The sequence below is a fragment of the Lissotriton helveticus genome, chromosome 10, assembly GCF_964261635.1.
Source record: "Lissotriton helveticus chromosome 10, aLisHel1.1, whole genome shotgun sequence".
Classification (NCBI taxonomy): Eukaryota; Metazoa; Chordata; class Amphibia; order Caudata; family Salamandridae; genus Lissotriton; species Lissotriton helveticus.
Genome location: NC_136071.1, coordinates 342,724,703 through 342,745,754, shown reverse-complemented (window position 1 = coordinate 342,745,754; position 21,052 = coordinate 342,724,703). Strand labels below are relative to the sequence as shown.

The window sequence follows — 21,052 nt, the reverse complement described above, 5'->3', positions numbered from 1 at the left end:
CCATGGGTCCCTGGGACCATGCTCAAATCAGAGGGATAGTGCAGGAATATCTGTGTCACGGGGGCACAGGTGAGTCTAGAGGCCCCATCTTTCCCCTCCATCCATCTGGGGTTGGCAATCTAGACACCGACGTGATATGCACTTTCCGGCGTGGCTCGGTGCAGTCCACGGCACCGATCCTCCTCTGCACTTGTTGTTGTGGGGTGCCCCGGCAGTGAGCCCTCTGTGCAGGACTTAGTAGGCGGCCCTGCATGTTGGGCGGTGCAGGAGTCCTGCAATGACTTCCCCATGGGGACAGCCCCTTGAGGTGATTTCTTGGAGGTCCTTGTGGGTCCTACACACCATGCTTGACTCCCAGGGTTGACTCGAGAGGGGCTGCAGGTGTTATTTGGTGTGGATGTGACTAGAGGATTGCAGCAGATGAGGTTGTGGAGCACTCAGTGTGCGACCGCCATCTTGATTTACTTGGCCACCCGTCCCCCAACAATGCATTTTAAATACTTAATATTTAAATATTGCCTTTTCTTGCATGCTCTTCTCTAAAAACAAAATATCTGAAGAGGATGTATGGACCGGGTGGTTTTGTATGTGGGAGAGGCAGCAGGCATTTTGGTAGCCATTAAAGTTGACTTAAGCCCATGGCAAAAAAATTATATGAAGATTCAGTATCAGACAGTAGTCCCATCCTTAAAGTGTAGAACAGAAGATGAATATCAATCAGTGTGAACAATTGTACTGCAGAGACAGTATCCTGTACCCACTCTGCTTCTTGTCCAAGAATGAGAAATCACCATGAAATGAAATAATGAAATACCAGCATTTGTAAAGCGTACAGCTACCTCCGGAGAAGTGTCCCGGCGCTGGGGGCCGTTGGGAAGATTAAGCGAGCTATAGTCCAGAGTCACATGGTGCTGGGCTAACCTGCCGCCGGCGATCGAACCGTGAACCCTATGGTCCGGAGTCAGGCCACTGCGCCACACCTCTTCCACATGGAAAGGTCTTTGAAACTTTATCTTCAGAAAAATTGTAAATGTTCTGCGAAAAACTTGAAAGTTCACCCAACTTGATGGTGAGATGCTTAAGAGTGACTTAGTTCTGGCAGCTAAAATTCTCTTTGAAACATGATTAACTGGAACCTTTTTTGTTTTTATTTACATTTCTCATTCAACCAATCCAAACTACAAAACATCCTTGAGAAACTGGGCTTACCACAGGATCCTATGTAGGGCAGAGGGAGAGGATGCTGACTCCAAAAACCCATATTCACTTTATTAATTGTTAACTGAAAACACATGAACAAAGTCATTTTGAAGTATTTTAAATGTCTTTGCACATTCTTTTTAAATATATCAGTTTTGGATTTGAATGAAGTGATGCTCGCAATATGACTTTCGACAGTGAGGGTGTTTGGAATCAATGTTTGTTTCATAAAACTGACTCCCTACTACGTCACCCAGGCATTCTGGCAATTCACTATTCAGCCAGGTTTGTACAAACGGCTGATTTCTCTTTGTATATAATACATCTGGTTATCCATTTTAATTATCACCTACAGAGCTCATCAATCACTTGCTTTTAAGCTTTTGGAAAGTGGAATTAACAGATTGCTCATTAGGGTTACCTGGTTTGTGTTTCAGGTTTACTTTGGAACCACACTTGGCGGTGACTTTTGAGGTGTCAACCTTCTTGTTTAGGATCTGCACCTGCAAGAAAGTAGGGGAAAAGGTTCATACTTGGGCACAATTAGAGTTGTCTGGTCAAAATGTAGAAATAACTCTTAATGCAAGACCTAACAACCAAAGCGACACTGCTTTAAAAAAAATGTAATGATAACTAGTATAATCTAAAGCTGAACATTGAAAAACACTAAGGACGTTTGTATCATTTGCTCTACATGCTCTAAAACATTAAGATTTACACCAGTTGTACTTCCATACAAGCCAAAGCAAAAGCTACAAAGCATCAAATCCACTAAAAGTAGTAGAAATCCACTAATCGTGTCAGACATAAAATCTATGAATGGGATATATAACCGGTAGAAACCAGAGTGATTCAAATCCCAGACAGATCCTTCCTAAACAGCAAAAGAAAGAGTTCCCATGAACTTTAAAATTGATTCTCAAAGTTAGGTTTTGACACCTTTGCTCCATTACAACACGACTACCATCTGGTAATCATGTGTGGTCATGACAAGGCATACAGGGCACCCAGTAGTCAGACAAGTGGTGAGAAGGCTGACCAGCAATGTTGATTTCTTGGCTTTGGGATCCTCCAAGGTCATTGCCTCCACCCTTACCTTCACCCCCCCTCCCATTTGACACAGTGCTTTATTAAAAGTTCGATTTTAAAACACTAAGTATAACTGTAGCTCCTTTGATGGTGTTATGGTGAAAAACAAGGGCGATGGTAGAAGGCTTTTAGTAGGCTTTGATTTTTGTTTATCTCTTTGGTGAGTGGATCTGTACCTTCCTGGCCTTTGATTTTAATCAACTGATTTTTGAGAGGGGAGAAAAGGAGCACATCTGACACTCCTACAACGTGGCATTATTAATGTAGTGTAGTTCCTATATTCCCAATAGGCTCTGCGCATTGGAATAATATATCCTATAGGTGTGACGTAGGACTTCGGTCAACTAGGTCTCTATAGAATATATTAGAGTTAATTGTGAGTGCCAGCTAGCTCAGAGGTCACTAGAAACTTTCTCAAATACACAAGAAGGGATTCGTTTCGGACAACCGCATAAACATGAAAACTTTGTTTCCCCAAGAATAAACGTATCTTCAGAGTCGTGGAAACAATAGATAAATATTTTACTCAGTCAATCGTGCATGCTTCGTTTCACCAGAGGTGCAGAGGAATAGAGAGACGTGCCTTTTCAATAAAAGTATTTATTGAACAGTCTTCTTTCTCATGCAGAAGAAATGAACTGCTACAATAGTAATACTGGCTGTAAAGTATAAAGCGTACAGCAAGAAGAGTATTATAAACTAATACTGTAAAAGCATGGTATGGTTTCTAAGCCATAAGATACATACATAAATAACAAAGACTAAAAGTACTCAACTGGTGTTTCTAAAATGCGCCTACCCCGATGTACCTAACCTAAGTCTAGTACAAGGGAAGAAGTAAGTGCATAGGTTTAGTTTCTTTGCAAAGATTCTTATCCAAGATTTCACTTAGGGTCTAATCAGCTCCGTACCTTGGTTTAGAATGAAGGAGGTCTGGTATCTCTGTCTCGGGACTCGATTTCCCAACAGCCTGCAAGGGGAGCTTGGAAACACTGGAGCTGGATTCTCAGCGAGAGAAAGGCAGCCTCTTAGTCAGTGCGTCAGCTGGAGGGTCGGCTTCCTTCGGCACTTGCTGTAGCGAGCTGCATCGGGCAAGTAGATAGTCGAACTGCTCCAAACCACCGTGTGTTTGCTAGGGCAAGTGTGGGCATATTTATACCTTGAAGGTGACTGGTTTGACGTAAAGTCGGGCATAATGACGTCACCAAAAAACCCCAAAGGAATGGTAGTTCTTTGAATATGCCATGATTTCTAGGACAAATCAATATTCAAGAAAGGCGATGTCCCTCACTGCTGAAGCAGAGTTTTCCCAAAAATCTTTGTGGCTTTTCGGAACTAGTGGAAGTATCCATGCCTGTATTTGGACTGCATGGGCTATGTCTAAATATGGGTATTATTTCTATGCCTATATAAGGGTAGTGTGAATTATACCTATATAAGGGCATGAATCGGGAAAATTACACTAGGGTCCTAAAACGCTGTACAACACCCACTCCACTTTATTATGTTTGATATTACTAAATTCTAAGCATTAAAACATATCTGAAGCATGTGTTTACAATCCCACCCAAAATACATAAAATGCATTCGAAATGGTTGTACATGAAAAATGAGCATTTCTGCTGTATACATTTCAAAGCAATATTTTCATTCAAAGCATGTAGTGTGACATCTGAAAAATGCTTATTAGAATGCGTCATTAGATAACATTTTATGAAATGGCTCTGAAATACAGAAGAAAGGTCGAGACCATTCCATGACAGAATATATAAACTGTTTTGGTTGTGAACGAGGTCAAATATTGTCTCTTGGAAGTGTTCAAAAATTTATTTTTCTCTAAGAATAGTTCTACTTTAAGCAGATTACTTGTGCCAAAAAAAAAGTTCAATTTGGAAAAGTTAAATTGAAGAAAAATAGAGTTCTAAAGTTAAAAGTTTTGTTTTGAAAAGTGAAGGTCGAATTCAGAGTTCATCAGAACGCTGTGTGCCAACTCAAAAATCACTGTCGCTGTTGGGAGAAAACATCAAATCTTCAAAGTTTGAAAAAAAATCGTCTACTACTGTAGGTGAAAGTTGGACTACCTCGTTAGCAGATCAATTGTACACAGATGAGAAGCATCACCGTCAGCGTCAGTCGCATTAGCAATGTTCGCAGTAGATGGTACCTGTGTGCCTGTTGGTCGACGTATATCACCGTCAGTTGGTTGTGCTGGTGAGACCTCCATGAATGCAGTCATCAGGATTGGTAGCCGTTGGGGACAACACAATGCATGAGCCGTTACCGAACCAAGCAAAGCGTCACATTGGTTGGCATTGCTGATGGAAGTGTTAGACAGATATCTAGCAAGCATTCTTCTCCACATATCAGGCATCTTAGAACAGGTAAGATGCAATCTTAGCAGATTGGTATGAATGATAGAAGCCATGTGGTATTCAGATCTCTTGAACGAGCCCAGCCCAAAATTTGGATTATGCGCTCACGACACCTCATTGCCAGAAGGGTGTTTTCCATGGTGATATGGGCGTCGTTGGTGGATTGGCTTGCCATATCGAAGCAGAAGTAGCAAAAATAATATTCCTGCTGTGAGTCCCAAAACAAGAGGCAGTCCGCCAAAAACCGAGTGCACGAAGTTTGGAAATATGCCGAGGACTGCTGCAAAAGGTGCTAACAGTCCCGAAAAAATCGTCTTAAATACATGTACAATACCACTGGTATCAGACATGTTTAAGATACGACCCAACATTTCTGCGAAATGTATTGGATTGTTTGTGGATAAAAGGGCATGTATCTCTGCAGAAGTCCTTGCAACCTGCAGATCATACGTCTCTTTGGACAAGGTCAGTGGCACAGTTTTTTGTAAAAGAATGGCTTTCATTCTGCTTAAAGTATCAATTCGAATAGAAGAGATGTTCAGTGAAGGCCATAACGGCGACTCCCCGTCTGTCTTGCTTTTAGGAAACAATACTTGCATACAACAAGTGACCCTGGCTGACACAGTTACGAGATAGGCAATTCCTGGCATCATACCACAACAGCTGTGATCATTCAACATTATGTAGCTCCCATTGGAAAGCTGCCCAAAAATTGGATCTATCACTGCTGCCGGAGAACCTTGCAGGTGGCAGGATAAGTTGGTCAAAGAACCATCACAGGCTCCATGTAAATTAATACCCTGACATAAAAGTGTACCGCTTAGTGCGCTGTTACATTGTGTACCACTAAGAAATACTTCTTTTCTCCTACTCCAACATTTGGATGTGTATGGAAAATCCCAGGTTGACTTTATGTATTCTTTACCTAACCTTTCATACAGGCCTGCTGGTATGTGTTTCAAACAATATTGAAACTGGAAAATCCTCACTGGCAAAGTAATGGTGCCATGTATTATCCATTCTATGGCTGGTTTCTCAGAAACAGTCAATGGTAATATTTCCAGTGTTTCTATGCTGAGCACCGTATAGTCTGCTCCCCTCTGTGCCAAAGAGATTTGTTTATCTGTAAGGTTAAATCCAGTAAACAATGACGTGGTGTTGATTAGACGCCAAGGCACATAGCCTGAACGAAGATGTTGTAACGTCCAGCCTAGCAGCATTATAGAACGCAATTGAGACTGACCCTGTTGTAACATGAGCAAGTCCTGTTCCATTATGTCTATGGCAGAGGATACAATGCTGTCCAAAGAATAAATTCTGGACGACAGAGTTGTTAACCCATTATCAACTACAGAGATTGATTTCTCTAAATTAATACGATCAATTTCTCTTATTCGTTCTGCAGTTTCCATTTGCGTGATTTTCCATGCCTCATTATTAGCTGCATAGATACCGGCGTATATGAAACGTTTATGACGTGGTTTATGAGGCCCTAGTATGAAGTCTCTCAAATCAAATCCATCTTTAAGTAAAGTTAATATATGTTGTTTAACCTCTGTAAGCATAGCTTTTTGTATCTACTCAAGGCACAGTTTTCCTGCACTGTATGTTGTTACTATCCCTGGATGTTGTCTCTGGACATATCTTGGGTCTGGCCTAGTCACTGTATACCCTTGTGTCTTGTTCAGGAATCTATCTTGACAGTTATTCATTTCTGTGGGCCAGATTAACTATTTTTTCCAATCAGGATCAGTTCTGTTTTTAATTAAAATCGATGTTACGTCGACTCCTCCCTCTGAAGTGTTTTTACTATCAGCTGTAGGTACAGGCATGGACGGTATGTTTAAATATCTTATCTTGGGGGGCGTGGCCAAGCAGCATGACGTGAGCTCCTTCAGCTCCCGGCCGGCCAGCTTAAAAATCCTGTATAACTTAATCCTGTGGAGCTCGGACCAAGCAAAAGAGGTCCAGGACTCCTGGTGACCCGGGGACGCACCCGGACCCGGGGTTAGCCCTCCCGGAAGCCAGTGGCAGTGGTGGTAGCCGGGCTGCGGGACGGCGGGCCCAGAATCACGCGAGGCCGGTGCTGCGGCATATGCCGCGGTGGGAGCGACCTGCCAGCTGGGGGCCCTTCGCGGCCTAAACTGTGGACAGCGAGACGGTGGAGGGGGCGCCCGCTGCCATCGGGGGCCTCCCGTGAAGTGTGGAGCCCTGTGGCCTTTCCAGGGGACGGGCCGCGGGCCTGAGGCGGCAACCTGCATTGCGGCGGCAGAGGCGGCCTGAGCTCCTGGCATCCATGGACACTGACCTGATTGTGGGATTGCGGCGAGGGGGGCGCCCGCTGCCATCGGGGGCCTCGCATACAGTGCAGTGCTCCTGAGGTTTGACCGGCCCAGCGGTGGGCGGGCGGCGCGGCCGCAGCCGGATTCAGAGCGGCAGGAGCGGCCCGGGCTCCTGGACTCCCTTACATCGGGCCTGACGGTGAGGCGACTGCAGCCGGGGGGGGGGGGCACCCGCTACCATCGGGGGCCTCCAGTGCAGTGCGGAGCACTGGGGGCTTATGAGCAGCGGCGGGGGCGGCCCGCAGTCCCTGCCCCCCCCACGGATAACCGCCCTGCTCCAGGCGCTCCGAAGGGGCCTCTGTTGCCATTGAGGGGGCCCCCAGGGCATCTCCTGAGGACCCGGGGGACAACAATCGGGGGTACGGACCTGGACTGCGGTTTACGCTGGTGGGGAGGAGGCGGCGGCCCGTGCAATGGGTGCTTCATGAGGCCGGCCTTACCAGCGACAGCGGATCAGCGGGGACGGCTCCCACGGTCATCAAGGTGCCTACCAAGTGAGTGATTGCGGCAGCCCATCGAGACCCTGGGGACAGAGGCCTGCACTGGCAGACTGCAGAGCCAGAGCCAGCCTACGGAGTGAGCAGTTCCGGGGGTCCTGGAAGAACACCGACAGCCCTGGGAGGGTCGGACCCTCATCCTGATCACGGATTGTGCCCGCGGTCCACGTGGGGGAGCGGTGGGAGCCGTGGGGCTTGAGAAGCTGTGCGGGCCCACTCTGTGGGGTGGGGAGGAAGGACGCTGATGCCCCTTTGCCACGCTGCTGCCCTGGTTGGGTGACAAGGAGTGAGTGGTGGCTGCTGGAGCTACCCTGGGGGCCTGGATGGTCTACGACCCTGGCATGCTGGCCGTTCTCCTTGGAGGTGCGCCGGTCTGGCCTGTGCGGCGCCACGAGGCGTGGCGATCGAGCTCAGAGGGAATCCAGCTATGCAAGACGGACACTTCACAGAAGAAGCTGTGGTGAGTGGGGGCTGGTGCTGTGAGTAGCCGCAGTAGCGCACGGCCAGAGAGACTGTTGTGGACTCTGCGCATCTCCGCGGGCCTTTGAGAGGGGACTTCTTGGGGGCAATTCGGCTGTTCGGACGCCCGGTGGGGGTCCCTTTAAACTCCTGTGATGCGTAAGGACAGAATGGCCCGCGCCTCACAGCCAAACACCATAACGCAGTACACCACCCAGCGGCTCCCTTCGCAGCGCATTACGCGTCAATCAGGCCAGGATGCAGAGGGTGAGGCCCCCGGCGAGCCCTCAAGGTCGGAGCTGCTGAAGGCAATACAGGGGTCCCACTCCACCTTTGAAAGGCAAATAGATGTGAAATACTGAGAGCGGACCTGCGTAAAGTAACGGATAAAGTCACCGCTGCGGAGGGGAATATCGTCCAGCTGCAGGGAGAGGTGGCGTCCCTCAAACAAACGGTCTTGCGGCTCGCTGCCTCGGCGGGGGAGCTGGAGCGCAGGGCGGAGGATGCTGAAGGGAGAGCACGCCGCAGTAACATTAGGGTCCTTGGAATCCCGGAACGCGCGGAGATGGGAAATGCAGAGCACTTACTGGAACACTGGATCCGCACAACACTTTGCCCCACGGGACTGTCCGAGGTATTTGTAATTGAGCGCGCACAAAGAGCGTTGGTCCAGCCGCCGAGGCCCAGCGCCCCGCCGCGGGCCCTCATTGCTATGATTCTAAATTACTGGGACAGAGACTGCATCCTGAGAGCGGCTAGGGAAGCAGGGAACCTTACTTTTGAAAATGCCAAAGTGTCCGTATACCCGGATGTAGGAGAGTAGGGTCTGCAATCCTATGATCACCCAGATTTTTGCTTTTTGCTGCACTGGTTTACGACTTTCCCTGGCTGTGGGCCTGCTAATCAGACCCACAGCCTAGCTGTTCTCTCTATCCAAATTGTACTCAGGTACTGAATTGGCACTGGGCCCTCTCCAAGTCCCTGTACCCAGGGCTGAGGTGTACCCAGAAGTCTCCCAGGGGCTGAAGCATGTATTATGCCACCCCTGGGCTGACTAACTAAACTGACACAACTGGCTGCACGACAGCTGGGGCAAGGTGGTGTACTCACCCTTTGCTTTAGATATAGTATACCTATATCTAACCCTAAAATGGACACACAGATCTCCTATCAGTCACTCCTATGGCAGGCCTTAACAATCCTGAAGGCAGAGTGCTTGGAATCGTGTGAGATGGTGCTCTGGCATGAGCTGAGCCTGTCTGCGGCTTTCGGGATCCATCCCTTAGCCGTTTCCATGATATCGCATACCATATACTCTTAAGTGCATTATAATCCTCGCGGTTATATGCCAACTCTGGTATCGCTTTATCAAAACATGTCGAGTAAGGTGTCATACGAATTGGAATACTAACCCCTCGCCAATTCTGGCGACGGGGTTAGCATTCCACCCTTCTAGAGGGACACGACATGCATGTAACCTATAACCCGGTTAAAAGTCAGACAGAGCCTTAGCATCCACAAAATGGATGCTGCCACCGAGACACAAGTCTGCCCTCCTGCTGCTGGGAGTCCTCCCAGAGCAGGAGATAAGGACAAAGGGTTTCCTGCCAGGGGCGGTGCCAGCACCGTCCCAGACAGGGTTTTGTGTATTGTAGGTAGGCAGGGCTTCAGAGGAAGGTGACTGCACGTGGCACCCCGGTGCTCACTGTGCATAGGCTGGCTTAAACCAGTTCCAGGGACACTCCAGACCCTGTGCTGGGGAAAAGCCCGCCAAGGAAGTGGGTGTAACCACCCCCCTCCTGGTCCCACCCCTAGGGCAGGACTTAGTCGCGTGCCAGCCCCCTTTTCCAAGATAAAGGTAGAGACTGGCCCCCTTCCAAATCAGATCATCTTTGGAATCAAGATACCACTTTCCACGAAAGGACTTCACGATTTCTTCTTCAAGATTCTCCCTTGTGGCTAAGGAGTAGTCACCCTGCATCCGCAGGCACCATCAAGAACACTGCGGTCTGCTGCACGTCCTTCCTCCGGAATCCAACTGCCCAGCTCGACGAGAACCGGCTTCCCTGGCACCTCTGACCTCTACCCACCTCTACAGCACAGCTGAGAACCGTGGGTGCGACGAGACCTCGAGGGACCGGCCATCGCCAAGACTGCACGACTTCTGCACAGCAAGCCCACCAAGTAATTTCCTGGTGAGTGCTTTGGGGTCCGAGAAGCCCCCACCCTGAGCAGCTCCAACACCGAAGAGCAGCCCCCCAGCATCTCCACGATCGGCGTGGGGCCCTTCTGCTTTTTGCTGCTCACCGCGTTGTTTGGCTACTAGCCCGCTGGCTTGTGGCCTCCCAAACGACGCCCGACGACAACACTGCTGCTAGTCTGGTTGCTCCAGACTGGCCCTTGCTTCCCTCCATCGGAGAAGTACCCTGGACCCTCCTGGTCCGGCTAAGACGCCATTTTAGGTCCACCGCGTGGGCCTTGCATTTGCCAAGACTTGTTGCCCAATCCTGGGTCCAGCGACGTCGACAGCAAGAACCTTCGTGGGACAGCTCGCACCTCCATCCTGGTCGCCGACAACGCCTCCTGGTCCGAGAGACTGCAGAGCCCAGCAGCGCCCACTCACCTGACTGCGGTGACTTCGCCCGGTGCCATCCTGGTGCCCACAATCACTGGCTAGTGATTCAAGAACTTGGTCCCCTCTGCTTTCAGGTTTCCTTCTTCCTTGATCCAGGCTTGGATCCATCGAACTTTCCTTCACTGGTCGCCTGCCAGCAACTTCCTTCTTCCAGGCTCCTGGTCCGGCAACGAGATTCCCGATGTCTTTTCAGACCTATGCAGCTGCAGCCCCTGGGCTAGGTAACTTCGGCATTTCGGTGCCCCAGCATAGCCTCACTATCCAAGGGTCAGGATCCACTGTCGTTTTCTTCCTACCAGGTCGGGTTCGCCCGTAAACACTAACTTTGCCTTTACTAGCTTCCATAGACTTTGTCCCGCATCCCGCGTGAGAGTGCACACTCTGCACCCGAGTCCCCTAGGTCTCCTAGAAGTAATCTAACGATTCCCTAGTCAAGTCCTAGCGATTCCAAAGCCTATTAGTACTGTACTTACCTGCTAGTAATCTCGCATTCCACTTTTAGAGTATATGGTTTCTCGTGCCCCTCGGGCATTTGTGTATAACGTGCTAACTTAAGTATTTTCATAAGAGTTTTGTTGTGTGCTTAGCACCCTGTCCTCATAAAGAGTACAGGGTTGTTGTGATTCTAATAAATACATTGTTTATTTTCATAACACTTGTGTGGTGTCCTTTCACTGGGTGTTCAAGGGGTAATGTGATGGTAAAACAGCTGGCTTAACACGCCCTCTAGAGTCTTAGCCTTAGACTGCTCGTATCCATGCTACTAGGATAGCTGGTCTATAAGGTTGACTTACAACCAATCATCAATAAGGGTTGTTTGGACTGATATATAGTGATCACTAGAATAGTGAACACTGCACATCAGGCCAACTTCTCACACCGGATTACACTCGCCAAATTCAGGAACAACGGAAATCCTTCCTGGCAGTCAAGCAGAAACTTCAGGAGCTACACCTGCAGTATATGCTGCTTTACCCCGCTAAACTTAAGGTCATATCCCAGGGAAAGGCACATTTTTTTGAAGCCCCTGAGGAGGTATGGGAGTGGCTGGAGATTAGGGGGGATGCCCTCCCGCCGGGGGAACGGGGTGAAGCCAGAAGTACATGGGGGACACGACCCACAAGGAGACATAACAACAGGCGCATGCGTTCACCTGACAACACTGAACGCGAGGAGAGGCAGCGGGTCACGGTGGGCGACGATGGGGCCCTCCCCTGGAGTTCTTGGAGTCCGGGGGCCCCTTGCGCCTCGGGCAGATCCGCCTCAGAATGAGATACTCCCTGACACACTGCAACCTACCACGGACACTCTCCTACCTACCGTCGACACGATCCCTGAAACGGCGGGAGATTTACTGGCTGTGTCTGTGGCCCGGTCCTGAAGGACATATTTGATTGAGCTTTGGTTGGTCCTGCAACATGAAGGTTGGCTGACTTGCCTGGACTAACTCCCGATGGGCAAAGTGTTTTTGACACATTTAGATTGGAAGGGAGGTGTAGCTCCCGGAGGGGCAGTTATTCTGGCAGATGAGTAGGTTTCACCTCTGAGGGTCAGAGTCCCATGTTAACGTTATACTAGCTGGTTGCGTTGGGAGCTGGGTGGGGGGAGGGGAGTCCTCTCTTCATCTGTTGGGTGGTTTAGCCCTGTTGGGCATATGGAGGAGCTGTGTACGTCCTGGCACCAGCAGAGTAAGGGCATATCAGCATGTTTTGTTGTTGCAAGTATATTGCTCGTGGGAGGGGGGTGGTTGGGGTTTTGGGAGGGATTGTTGAGGGGGAATGTTATAGGCATCGTATGTATCACAGTTCGGGCACGGGGTCGGGTGGCACCGGGAGTAGAGTTGTAGGGCCGGGTGGGCCACGTCACCAGACATGGGGTATAAGTTTTCAAGTTGGAATGTGAGGGGGCTAGGCACATGTACTAAGAGATATAGGGTCATGTCCTTCCTTCGCAGGCATGGAGTCTCCATTGTATGCCTCCAGGAAACACACCCCGATGACGATGGTGCCCAAAAATTGGGGGAAAAGTGGCGGGGTCAAGTGTTCCACTCTTCCTTTTCTACATACGCCAGGGGAGTCCTGATATGGGTGGCACCCGGGGTCCCGTTTGCTATCCAGTATGTATAGGCGGACATACACGGCAGATACCTGCTCCTGAGGGCAAAGCTGGATGGCAGAGATCTTAACATACTGAATTCATACGCACCCAACATAGATGACCCTGGTTTTTTCCTCATCCTGCAGGAGATCCTCACCCCCGACCTGGAGGCACCTCTGCTTTGGTCTGGAGACTTTAACTGTGTTCTGGATCCCGTTCTAGATAGGTTTCCGCCCCGCGCTGGCACAAAGCCACGTATGACAGCGCAGCTTAAGGGGGTCATGGGGAATTTAGGGGCTATTGATGTTTGGCGCCTGAGAAACCCGACACAGAAGGTATACACGTGTTTTTCTCCCACTCACAACACGCATAGTCGCTTGGACAGGATACTAGTTGCGAAGATGGAGTCAAATATGTCCCTTGAGGTTACACATCATCCCGCTATTTATCCGACCACTCTCCGGTGGCGTGCGTCTTGAATTGGGGGACCCCGGTTTCCCACCCTAGGACTTGGAGGTTGCCGGCAGATATCCTACAAGACCAAGTGGGGAGGGGGCATATTGAGACTGCCCTTACCGACTACGTAAACCTCAATTGGGAGGGGGGGAGCTTACTTTCGCCGCTAGGTGGGACGCCCTGAAGGCGGTGATTCGAGGAGCGTGTATGGGCCTCACTTATGGGATCCGGAGACAGCTCCACCAGGACTTGCAGGAGGCGGAGGATAATCTCTTAATCTTGCAAACAACGACGGACCCTGATGCCTCGCAGCAAAAGGCGGAATAGACTGCTCGGTCACGCGTTCATGACATCCTAGACCGACTTGACAGGTATACCCATGGCCAATATAGGCAGCGCCTTCACAGAGAGGGCAATAAATCGGACCGCCTGTTGGCCTGGATCCTTAGGCGGGAGCAGACCCCGGAGCGGATAACGGCCCTCCGGGGACCTACTGGTGGTATGGTCCACTCAGAAGTGGGCATCCTCCTAGTTCTCAAGTCTCACTTACAATTGGTATATGCAGCGGAGCCCGCTATCACCAAGACCTCCTGTCTTCCTTACCTTAAGGGGTTGACTCTGCAGTCCCTCCCCAAGGCGGCGCAGGACGAGCTAGATGAAATCTTGACACTGAGTGAGGTGCTTGCGGCGATGACCTGCCTGCCGCGGGCTAAGTCCCCAGGGAGTGATGGTTTACCCCCTGAATTTTATTAAGCATTCGAGGGTACACTTTCCAGTCTCCTCTTGCAAGTATTTCTTGAGGCGTTCAAACGCGAGGCTCTCCCACCAAGTATGAAATCAGGGCGAAATCTGTATGATCCTAAAGCCAGGGGAAGATAATTATGAATCTTCGGCATATCGTCCCATCACAATGATCAACACGGACGTGAAGATCTTGACTAAACTCTTGGCCATCCGTCTGGCACCGCATATGGCCCACCTGGTCCATGCGGACCAGTGCGGGTTTATCCCAGGACGCAAGACGTCCATGAACCTGCGGCGGTTGAATCATATTATGCACAATTTCGCGACAGGGAGGAACAGATGGTACTGGTGTCGGTCGACCTCGCTAAAGCATTTGATACGGTCGATTGGGGGGTATCTGCTGGAGGTCCTCCGGACAGTGGGGCTGTGGACCAACTTTTGTCGCTGGATTCGCATCCTATACAGGGCTCCTCACGCCAGGGTGAGACTGGGAGCGGCACGATCGGAAGAATGGCAACTGGGACGGGGTACACGCCAGAGGTGTCCCCTCTCACCGCTCCTGTTCGCCCTGGCCATAGAACCCTTTGCTGTTAGAATCTGTACAGAAATGGCGCCGTGGGGCATAACGGTAGGGGACACGTGCAGTGTCGTCTCCTTGTATGCGGATGACGCCTTATTTTATTTGACGGCCCCGCGGGAGGCACTGCCGATCTTGCTACACCACCTGGATCGGTTCGGCGAGGCATCGGGTCTGAAACTTAACTGCGGCAAGTCTTTGATATTTCCGCTTGCGGGGTATACTTCGGTGCCACTGACAGACTTACTGGACCTCGGGCTGCGCTGGGAACAGGAGGCATTCAGTTATCTCGGAATTCAGGTGGCCCCGACGGACTCGCAGCTGCTGGTCCGGAATATCGTTCCGACTCTTAAGTCCCTACAGCAATCGGTGTCCTTTTGGAACTCCTTGCCGCTTTCTTTAATGGGACGGCTAGCCGTCGCTAAGATGGTAATGCTTCCCAGGACGCTATATGTCCTCCAGAATTCGCTGTGTCCTCTCCGCCCGCGAGTTTTTCGCACGCTTAACACGTTGCTTACATCTCTGCTTTGAGCGGGACGGCGCAGCACGGTCGCCCTCCATACTGTTGTTCGGAGCTATAAGGAGGGAGGCCTGGAGGCGCCGCGATTCGACTCATACTATTATGCGGCACAAATACAGCCTGCAGCCCGGTGGTTTGCGGACGCGGACAGCTGGGAGACGCGACTCTTGGTGGGCACAGCCAACGCGCGTACATTACAGGTCGCACTGATGCAGGGAAGGGGAGCGGACGACACTCTGCCATATGTTGTACGCCACACTGCAGGCATCTGGCAGCGGTTTGTGGAGAAGGTTTTACGGCGGACCCCCTTCCATAGGGAGCAGCCGATCTGGATCCTAGCCCCTTTAGTTGCCATGGAGGAGCACATGTCCTTTCGCAGCCGGCGGGAGGATGTGAGCTTGTGGTGATGACTATGGTCTCTAGCTGACCTTTACCCAAACGAGTCCTTCCTGTCCTATGAGCAGGCGGAGGAGACCTTTGGTCTTGGAGGGGGGCAGTACCTGCACTACCGGGGACTCCAAGATGTGGTGAAGGTTGCCTGGCCCCAGTTCCCGGATGCGCCCCCGATGTCCCACACTCTAAACATCCTTCTTTCCTGCGGTAATGGGCGTAGATTAATCTCTCTGCTATACTCAGCTATGAAACAGGATTCCACTCCACCGGTCCCGCCTTCCTAGGTGGCATGGGAGGCAGATCTTGGCGCCACCCTGGAATAGGGGCAGCGGAAGCGTATAGGGTGCCTCATGCGCAAGGTATCATGCAATGCACGGTTCAAATTAACACACTTTAATTTCATGCACCGTACCTATCTGACTCCGATATCATTGAAACGTATCTCTGGAGAAAGGGGGGACAGCTGACCCAGATATGGCATGGGGGGAGCGGGATTCCTACATTTAGCCTGGGACTGCCCATTGGTCAAGAGCTTCTGGATGGGGGTAGTAGAGCGCATAGTCATTACCACAAGCCTTCGGATAGACATGAATCCCCTTCATTGTCTGCTGGCGCTGGTTCCCAAGCCCAAGAGAAGGAACCTTTCCTACAAACTATTGCAATTAATGTTGGTACTTGCTAGGCGTAGGGTGGCGACTACCTGGATGGGACAGAGGGCCCCAGAGGTGCCCACCTGGCTTAAGGATGTGAGGGAATGGTCCCTGGCTGAGAAAATGCATATGCAGCTTATGCGGAGGGACGAGAAACTGCAGGATGATTTACTCGCTTGGCGAACTATGTGTGCCTCAGGGCTGGCAGAGAGGGGGCATTCATCTCAGAGTAACTCTGAAGGGGCAAGCGACGAATTGTTCTCACCAGTGAGGTCGGGGTCTGACGGGGGGTGGGGGACTGCTAGGGCTTATTTATTACAAGGGATTGTGTGGTGCTCGGCTGCTTCCGCATGCTAATTTGTTATTCTTTGCTATTCTGTTACTCCTGTCCCGGTGATACCTGTGTCCTCAAGTGCCGTAATGAGGTTGTCGAACTGTCTACATATGCTGTAACGATGCCAATTTGGGGGGAGGGTTTATATATGTTGTAGAACCAAAAAATAAAGTAAAAAAAAAAAATCTTATCTTGGCCAGGCCAGGACAGGATGTTTGGTGAAAAGTGTAATTTAAAAACATTATTTGTTCAGGAATAATACAGGCTCGAAATAAAGCTTCTATTCCCTGTACTTGCCAGTCTTTTGAGCCCCAGACAGTTTTTGTTTCTATTTTGTGACTCCAGAAGTCGAAACCTAATGAGGACAGCTGGGCATAAAAGACTGCTGAATAAATTTGCTTTGTATTTGTTAACATGCTTTTCAGTCCCGTCTTATTAACATTTTTAAAATAAATGTTTCTGCATTTGAGACATTAAAACCTGAGAAGTATGGACATTTTTCAAAGAATGTTTTTGAGCTACCTTTTGGTGGCGTTGGACAATGTTCCCATTGATTATAAGTATAAACATTTCTTGGGTTTGCAGATTTGTGCAAGTAATGATGACCATAGTGATTATAACAGTACATTTGTTCATAATCTGATGAACCTTCTAAATATGCATGGTTTGTACATTTTGCTGACATCTCTAAATCTGAAATCATATTATTAACAGTCTCAAAGTCCCAATCATCAGAAAATGTGCTGAGTGAAACAAAGTCACTCAAGGAAACCTTAAATTGATGTAGTATTTTCAACAGTTCTGCAGGACCATAAATATCATAATCAGTTCTGTCCCATGCTATGCCACCAGGTATAGGAACGGCTGTGATGTTCACTGAGGACAGGTCTCTTCGTTCACGATGAGATGATTTGTGTGGCTTCAGGAGCAAGTTGATGTTCTTACTTGCTGTGTCCATTTTACTATATTTTCCATCTATCAGCTTTCCCAAACTTAAAACAAGAATGAGCCAAAGTATGAGAAAAAGTACACCTAACACAATCCAAAATTCAACCCATGGTGAAACCAGATAAGTTTTTTCTAGTTGCTGTAAAAATTCTGTTACTTGGTCTTTAAAAGTTTTATTTTCTGGTGTTGTTTCGGGCTCACGGGGAACCTCAGAAAACGTATCAAAGTTGATGAAATAGCCAGAGGCAGTTCTGTCAATTGTTAGTATTGCATCCGGATTACTAAAAATCGCTGGAGCTACTTGATCCCTTGTCATATTAGTATAGTTCGAGGCTATATCATTGTAGACAGGAGTGTCTTGACGAACAGTTATTTGGGTTTCAAGAGGCACAAGTTCCACAGCTTTGTTGCATAGTCCTTTTCTTACTGCAAATTCTTCAAAGGTGATGGGTCTCTCAGTTTGAACCTCTTGGATAGTAGCAAGATTTGGTCTTCTGCTACATCTTTGGAGTCCACTGGGCCTACTACTTATTATTGGCCACATTATGTGGTTTTACCAGATCGATGGACACGAACCGGTTCTCCTTTCTTCCAGCAAGGGGTAGCAGTAACACTGTTCTTGATCCGTGGATTGCTAGTACAGGTACTGGTTTCCTGTAAGAAGGCCCAAATTCCTTCTTACCCGTTATTTTTTCTCTGACCAGATCCCCAATATTTGGAATCCAGACAGGCCTTGCTGGGACAGGTGGTTTTTCTTCAATGGTAGTTGGCTTCTGTTATGTGTTGCTTAGACTTATTATTGTTTCATTTAAGTCCTGTAAAACAGCCAAATGGTCTTCGATATCAAAGGGTTTTTGTTCTACCACTGAAGTATGACGATCGAGGTCTTCGACAATCATTCTAGTACCAAAAAGTATTTCATATGGAGTGATTCTACCCAGAGAATTTCTTTGCAGATTATTTAAACTACGTTGGACTCTTATTAGATGTTTGACCCACCCGTCACCTGAACCGAATACCCTAGCTGTTATAGATTGCTTTATGTCACGTTTTTTTCTTTCCACTACAGAATTTCCCTCGGGATGGAATGGACTTGAGTACCGCAATGCAACGCCCATGGCCTCTTTGTAAGCTCGAGAGCTAAACGCAGGACCCTGGTCAGAATGTTGCGGTCAGAATGTAGAGTGCCGATTGCGTATGTGCCGATAAAGACTTGCAAATCTTTTATAGGAGTTCGGGCGCCAGCCGAGCGCTGAGGCCACATCCAAATGAATCTTGAGCATGAATCCACTGCGACCATGATATATTTATAGTTGCCAACCCTTTGTAAGGGACCACAGTGGTCCTGGTAAACACATGCTAATGGCTTATCTGAAATTAGAAGGGGCGTCTGCGCTGGGCGTTTCACTGTTGAAACTCATTTTCTGGCAGATTTCACATTCCAAAACATAGTTTCTTGTCTGTTTCCTCATGCGTGGCCACCAGTATCTTTGTTTTAATAATGACACTGTGACGGAAACACCTGCGTGTGCAGAGGAAAGCCCTTCATGTGCTGCTAGTCCTAAACCCATTTTTGGAATTACTCTATCCCTCACTCCTGGGATTTGAGCAAAAGGAACATTATTTGCATCAGTTATATATGAGTACTTGAGTGGAAAGCCTTTCGGTAACGTTTTACTGCTGTCTTTATTGGAAGCGGCGACAGCCTGCATGATTTCGCTGTCTATTTTTGTTTTTGAACGAGTGATTGCAGCTACGGAAGACGTTTGCACAGCTGCCTTCGCAGCTTCATCAGCCAATGAATTCCCTGCAACGTGAACGCCATCACGCTGATGACTCAGTGTATGGATCACGTGAGTCTTTTGTAGTTCTTTCTGTAATTAAACAACTTGTTCCCAAAGCAACTTATGCTTGATTGTGCCACCTTTTGCATCTTTGAAACTGTTTTAAACCCAGTTCTGCAAGTATTCATTGTAAGATTGGACGCAGTAATACGAATCGCACACTATCAGTGTGGGGAATTCGCGATCAGTATTTTCCAGCGCCATCTTGAAAGCCTGTAGTTCAGCTCAATGAGCTGTACAATCTCCTAGAGATTGCGTTTTTGTGATCATAGGTCGGAATTTACCATCGCGCCAGCGACCTTTAACAATCGCGCAAGCAGCACTATAAGCTTGTTTACCCCCAATTGCTGGCTGTGCTGTTCCGGCTGTATAAATTAGACATTCGTACTGTTCCAGAGGCAGAATCTCAGTGGGCAGAGGACATTCTTGTTCATATTGTAAAAATTCTTGTGTTTTCAAGTAGGGGTCAAAAACATATTCAACCTCTGTTGCAGAAAGATAATGAACCCATTGTATCCATCTCGGATGTAAAGCCTTTGCATTAGGAATGCTTGCTTTTGTCACTGCCTCAGGCAGGTACAGGAGTAACAACCATTATGCGTTTACCCTGTGCGAGGGCTCTCTCTTTTGCTACTGCAGTTTGAACCGCTGTAAGAATTTTTTTGTTGAAGTGAATTTCATTTCAGCTTGACTGTACAAGTGTGATTTGTAAGCAATTGGTACTTTTTCTCCTTCATTAAAGGTTAAGTACGTGAATCTGCATATTCCAGCGATGATTCGGAATACAAGGTTGCGTACGTTTACACGTGACTGTAAATGTGTTGTTGCTAACATGTCTGTTTGCACTGAACGCAAAATTTCTGTGTGTTTTTGAGTCCAATTAGTTGTTTTGAAATCAGTTTTGATTAATTCATAGAGAGGTTTAACCCTTTCTGCGTAATTTAGAATGTAAGTTCTTCCGAAATTCAGGAAACCTAGAATTGACTAAGTTTTTCAGAATTTTTGGAGGTTGGAGCAGCGCACATTTCTCTAATAAGTTTGCTGCCAGGCTTTTGCCTTCACTTGAAAGTTCGTATCCCAAGAATAGAACATTGAGATGGGCAATTCTTGATTTTTTAAAATTGAATTCATACCCTTCAGATGCGAAACCAAGTATTATGATGTTCACTCTGTTCAAGTGCCTGTCCAAGTCATCGTCTGTTAGATAGATGTCATCGACATAAGATAATGCCTCATCATCATACGTTTGTAGTAACTCTGTTACTCTGGCTGAAAATAACCCTGGGCTATTCTTGACTCCCTGGGGGAGACGACAGAAGTGACGCTGTGTCCCCATATTAGAGAAAGCGGTCAAGTACTTGCTTTCAGGTGCAATGTTTTGACAGAAGAAACCGTTAGAAATATCGAATGTGGTTTTATATTTTTTACGCACAATGTTATTCATTAGTGCTGCACTGTGCACATTTTGTACTGCAAAGGTTTTGCAACAAGAGTTTAAATGTCTGTAGTCCAAAACTAGACAATAGGTATTTTCTGGCTTGGAGACAGGAAACAAAGGATTGTTCATGGATGAGGTGCATGTTTCAATCCCCCCTTGGTACTCAAGTTGATCTTAGATCTCCCTGACCCGTTTTTTTAGCTTCTTGCTTAACTGGATACTGCCTCTGAGCAGTTGGTTGAGTTTTTAACTGGATTTTATGGTGAGGAGAATCCTCATCCCATCCTACATGATTTTTATATAATGCTGGAGCCTGGGCTATTGCCCATTTTCTGTATTTAAAGTGAATTGGAATATGATTAGAGAAGGCTGGCATAATGATGTCTTCGCCATGTGGGCACTCCCTGACACATTTTGGTGGCCAGTCTTTTTCAGCTAGAAGAATGTCATAACCCTT

General features: G+C 48.2%; 1 protein-coding gene across 31 annotated transcripts in view; it reads right to left on the bottom strand.

The window, feature by feature from the left end:
- Positions 1-21,052, bottom strand: part of MAP4 (microtubule associated protein 4) — a 1,839,191-nt gene that overhangs the window by 141,077 nt on the left and 1,677,062 nt on the right. For all 31 annotated transcript variants that reach the window (XM_078662502.1, XM_078662520.1, XM_078662498.1 and 28 more), the window contains one exon: positions 1,622-1,703. In XM_078662502.1, the coding sequence (XP_078518628.1) occupies positions 1,622-1,703 (82 nt within the window). The remainder of the gene's footprint in view (positions 1-1,621; positions 1,704-21,052) is intronic.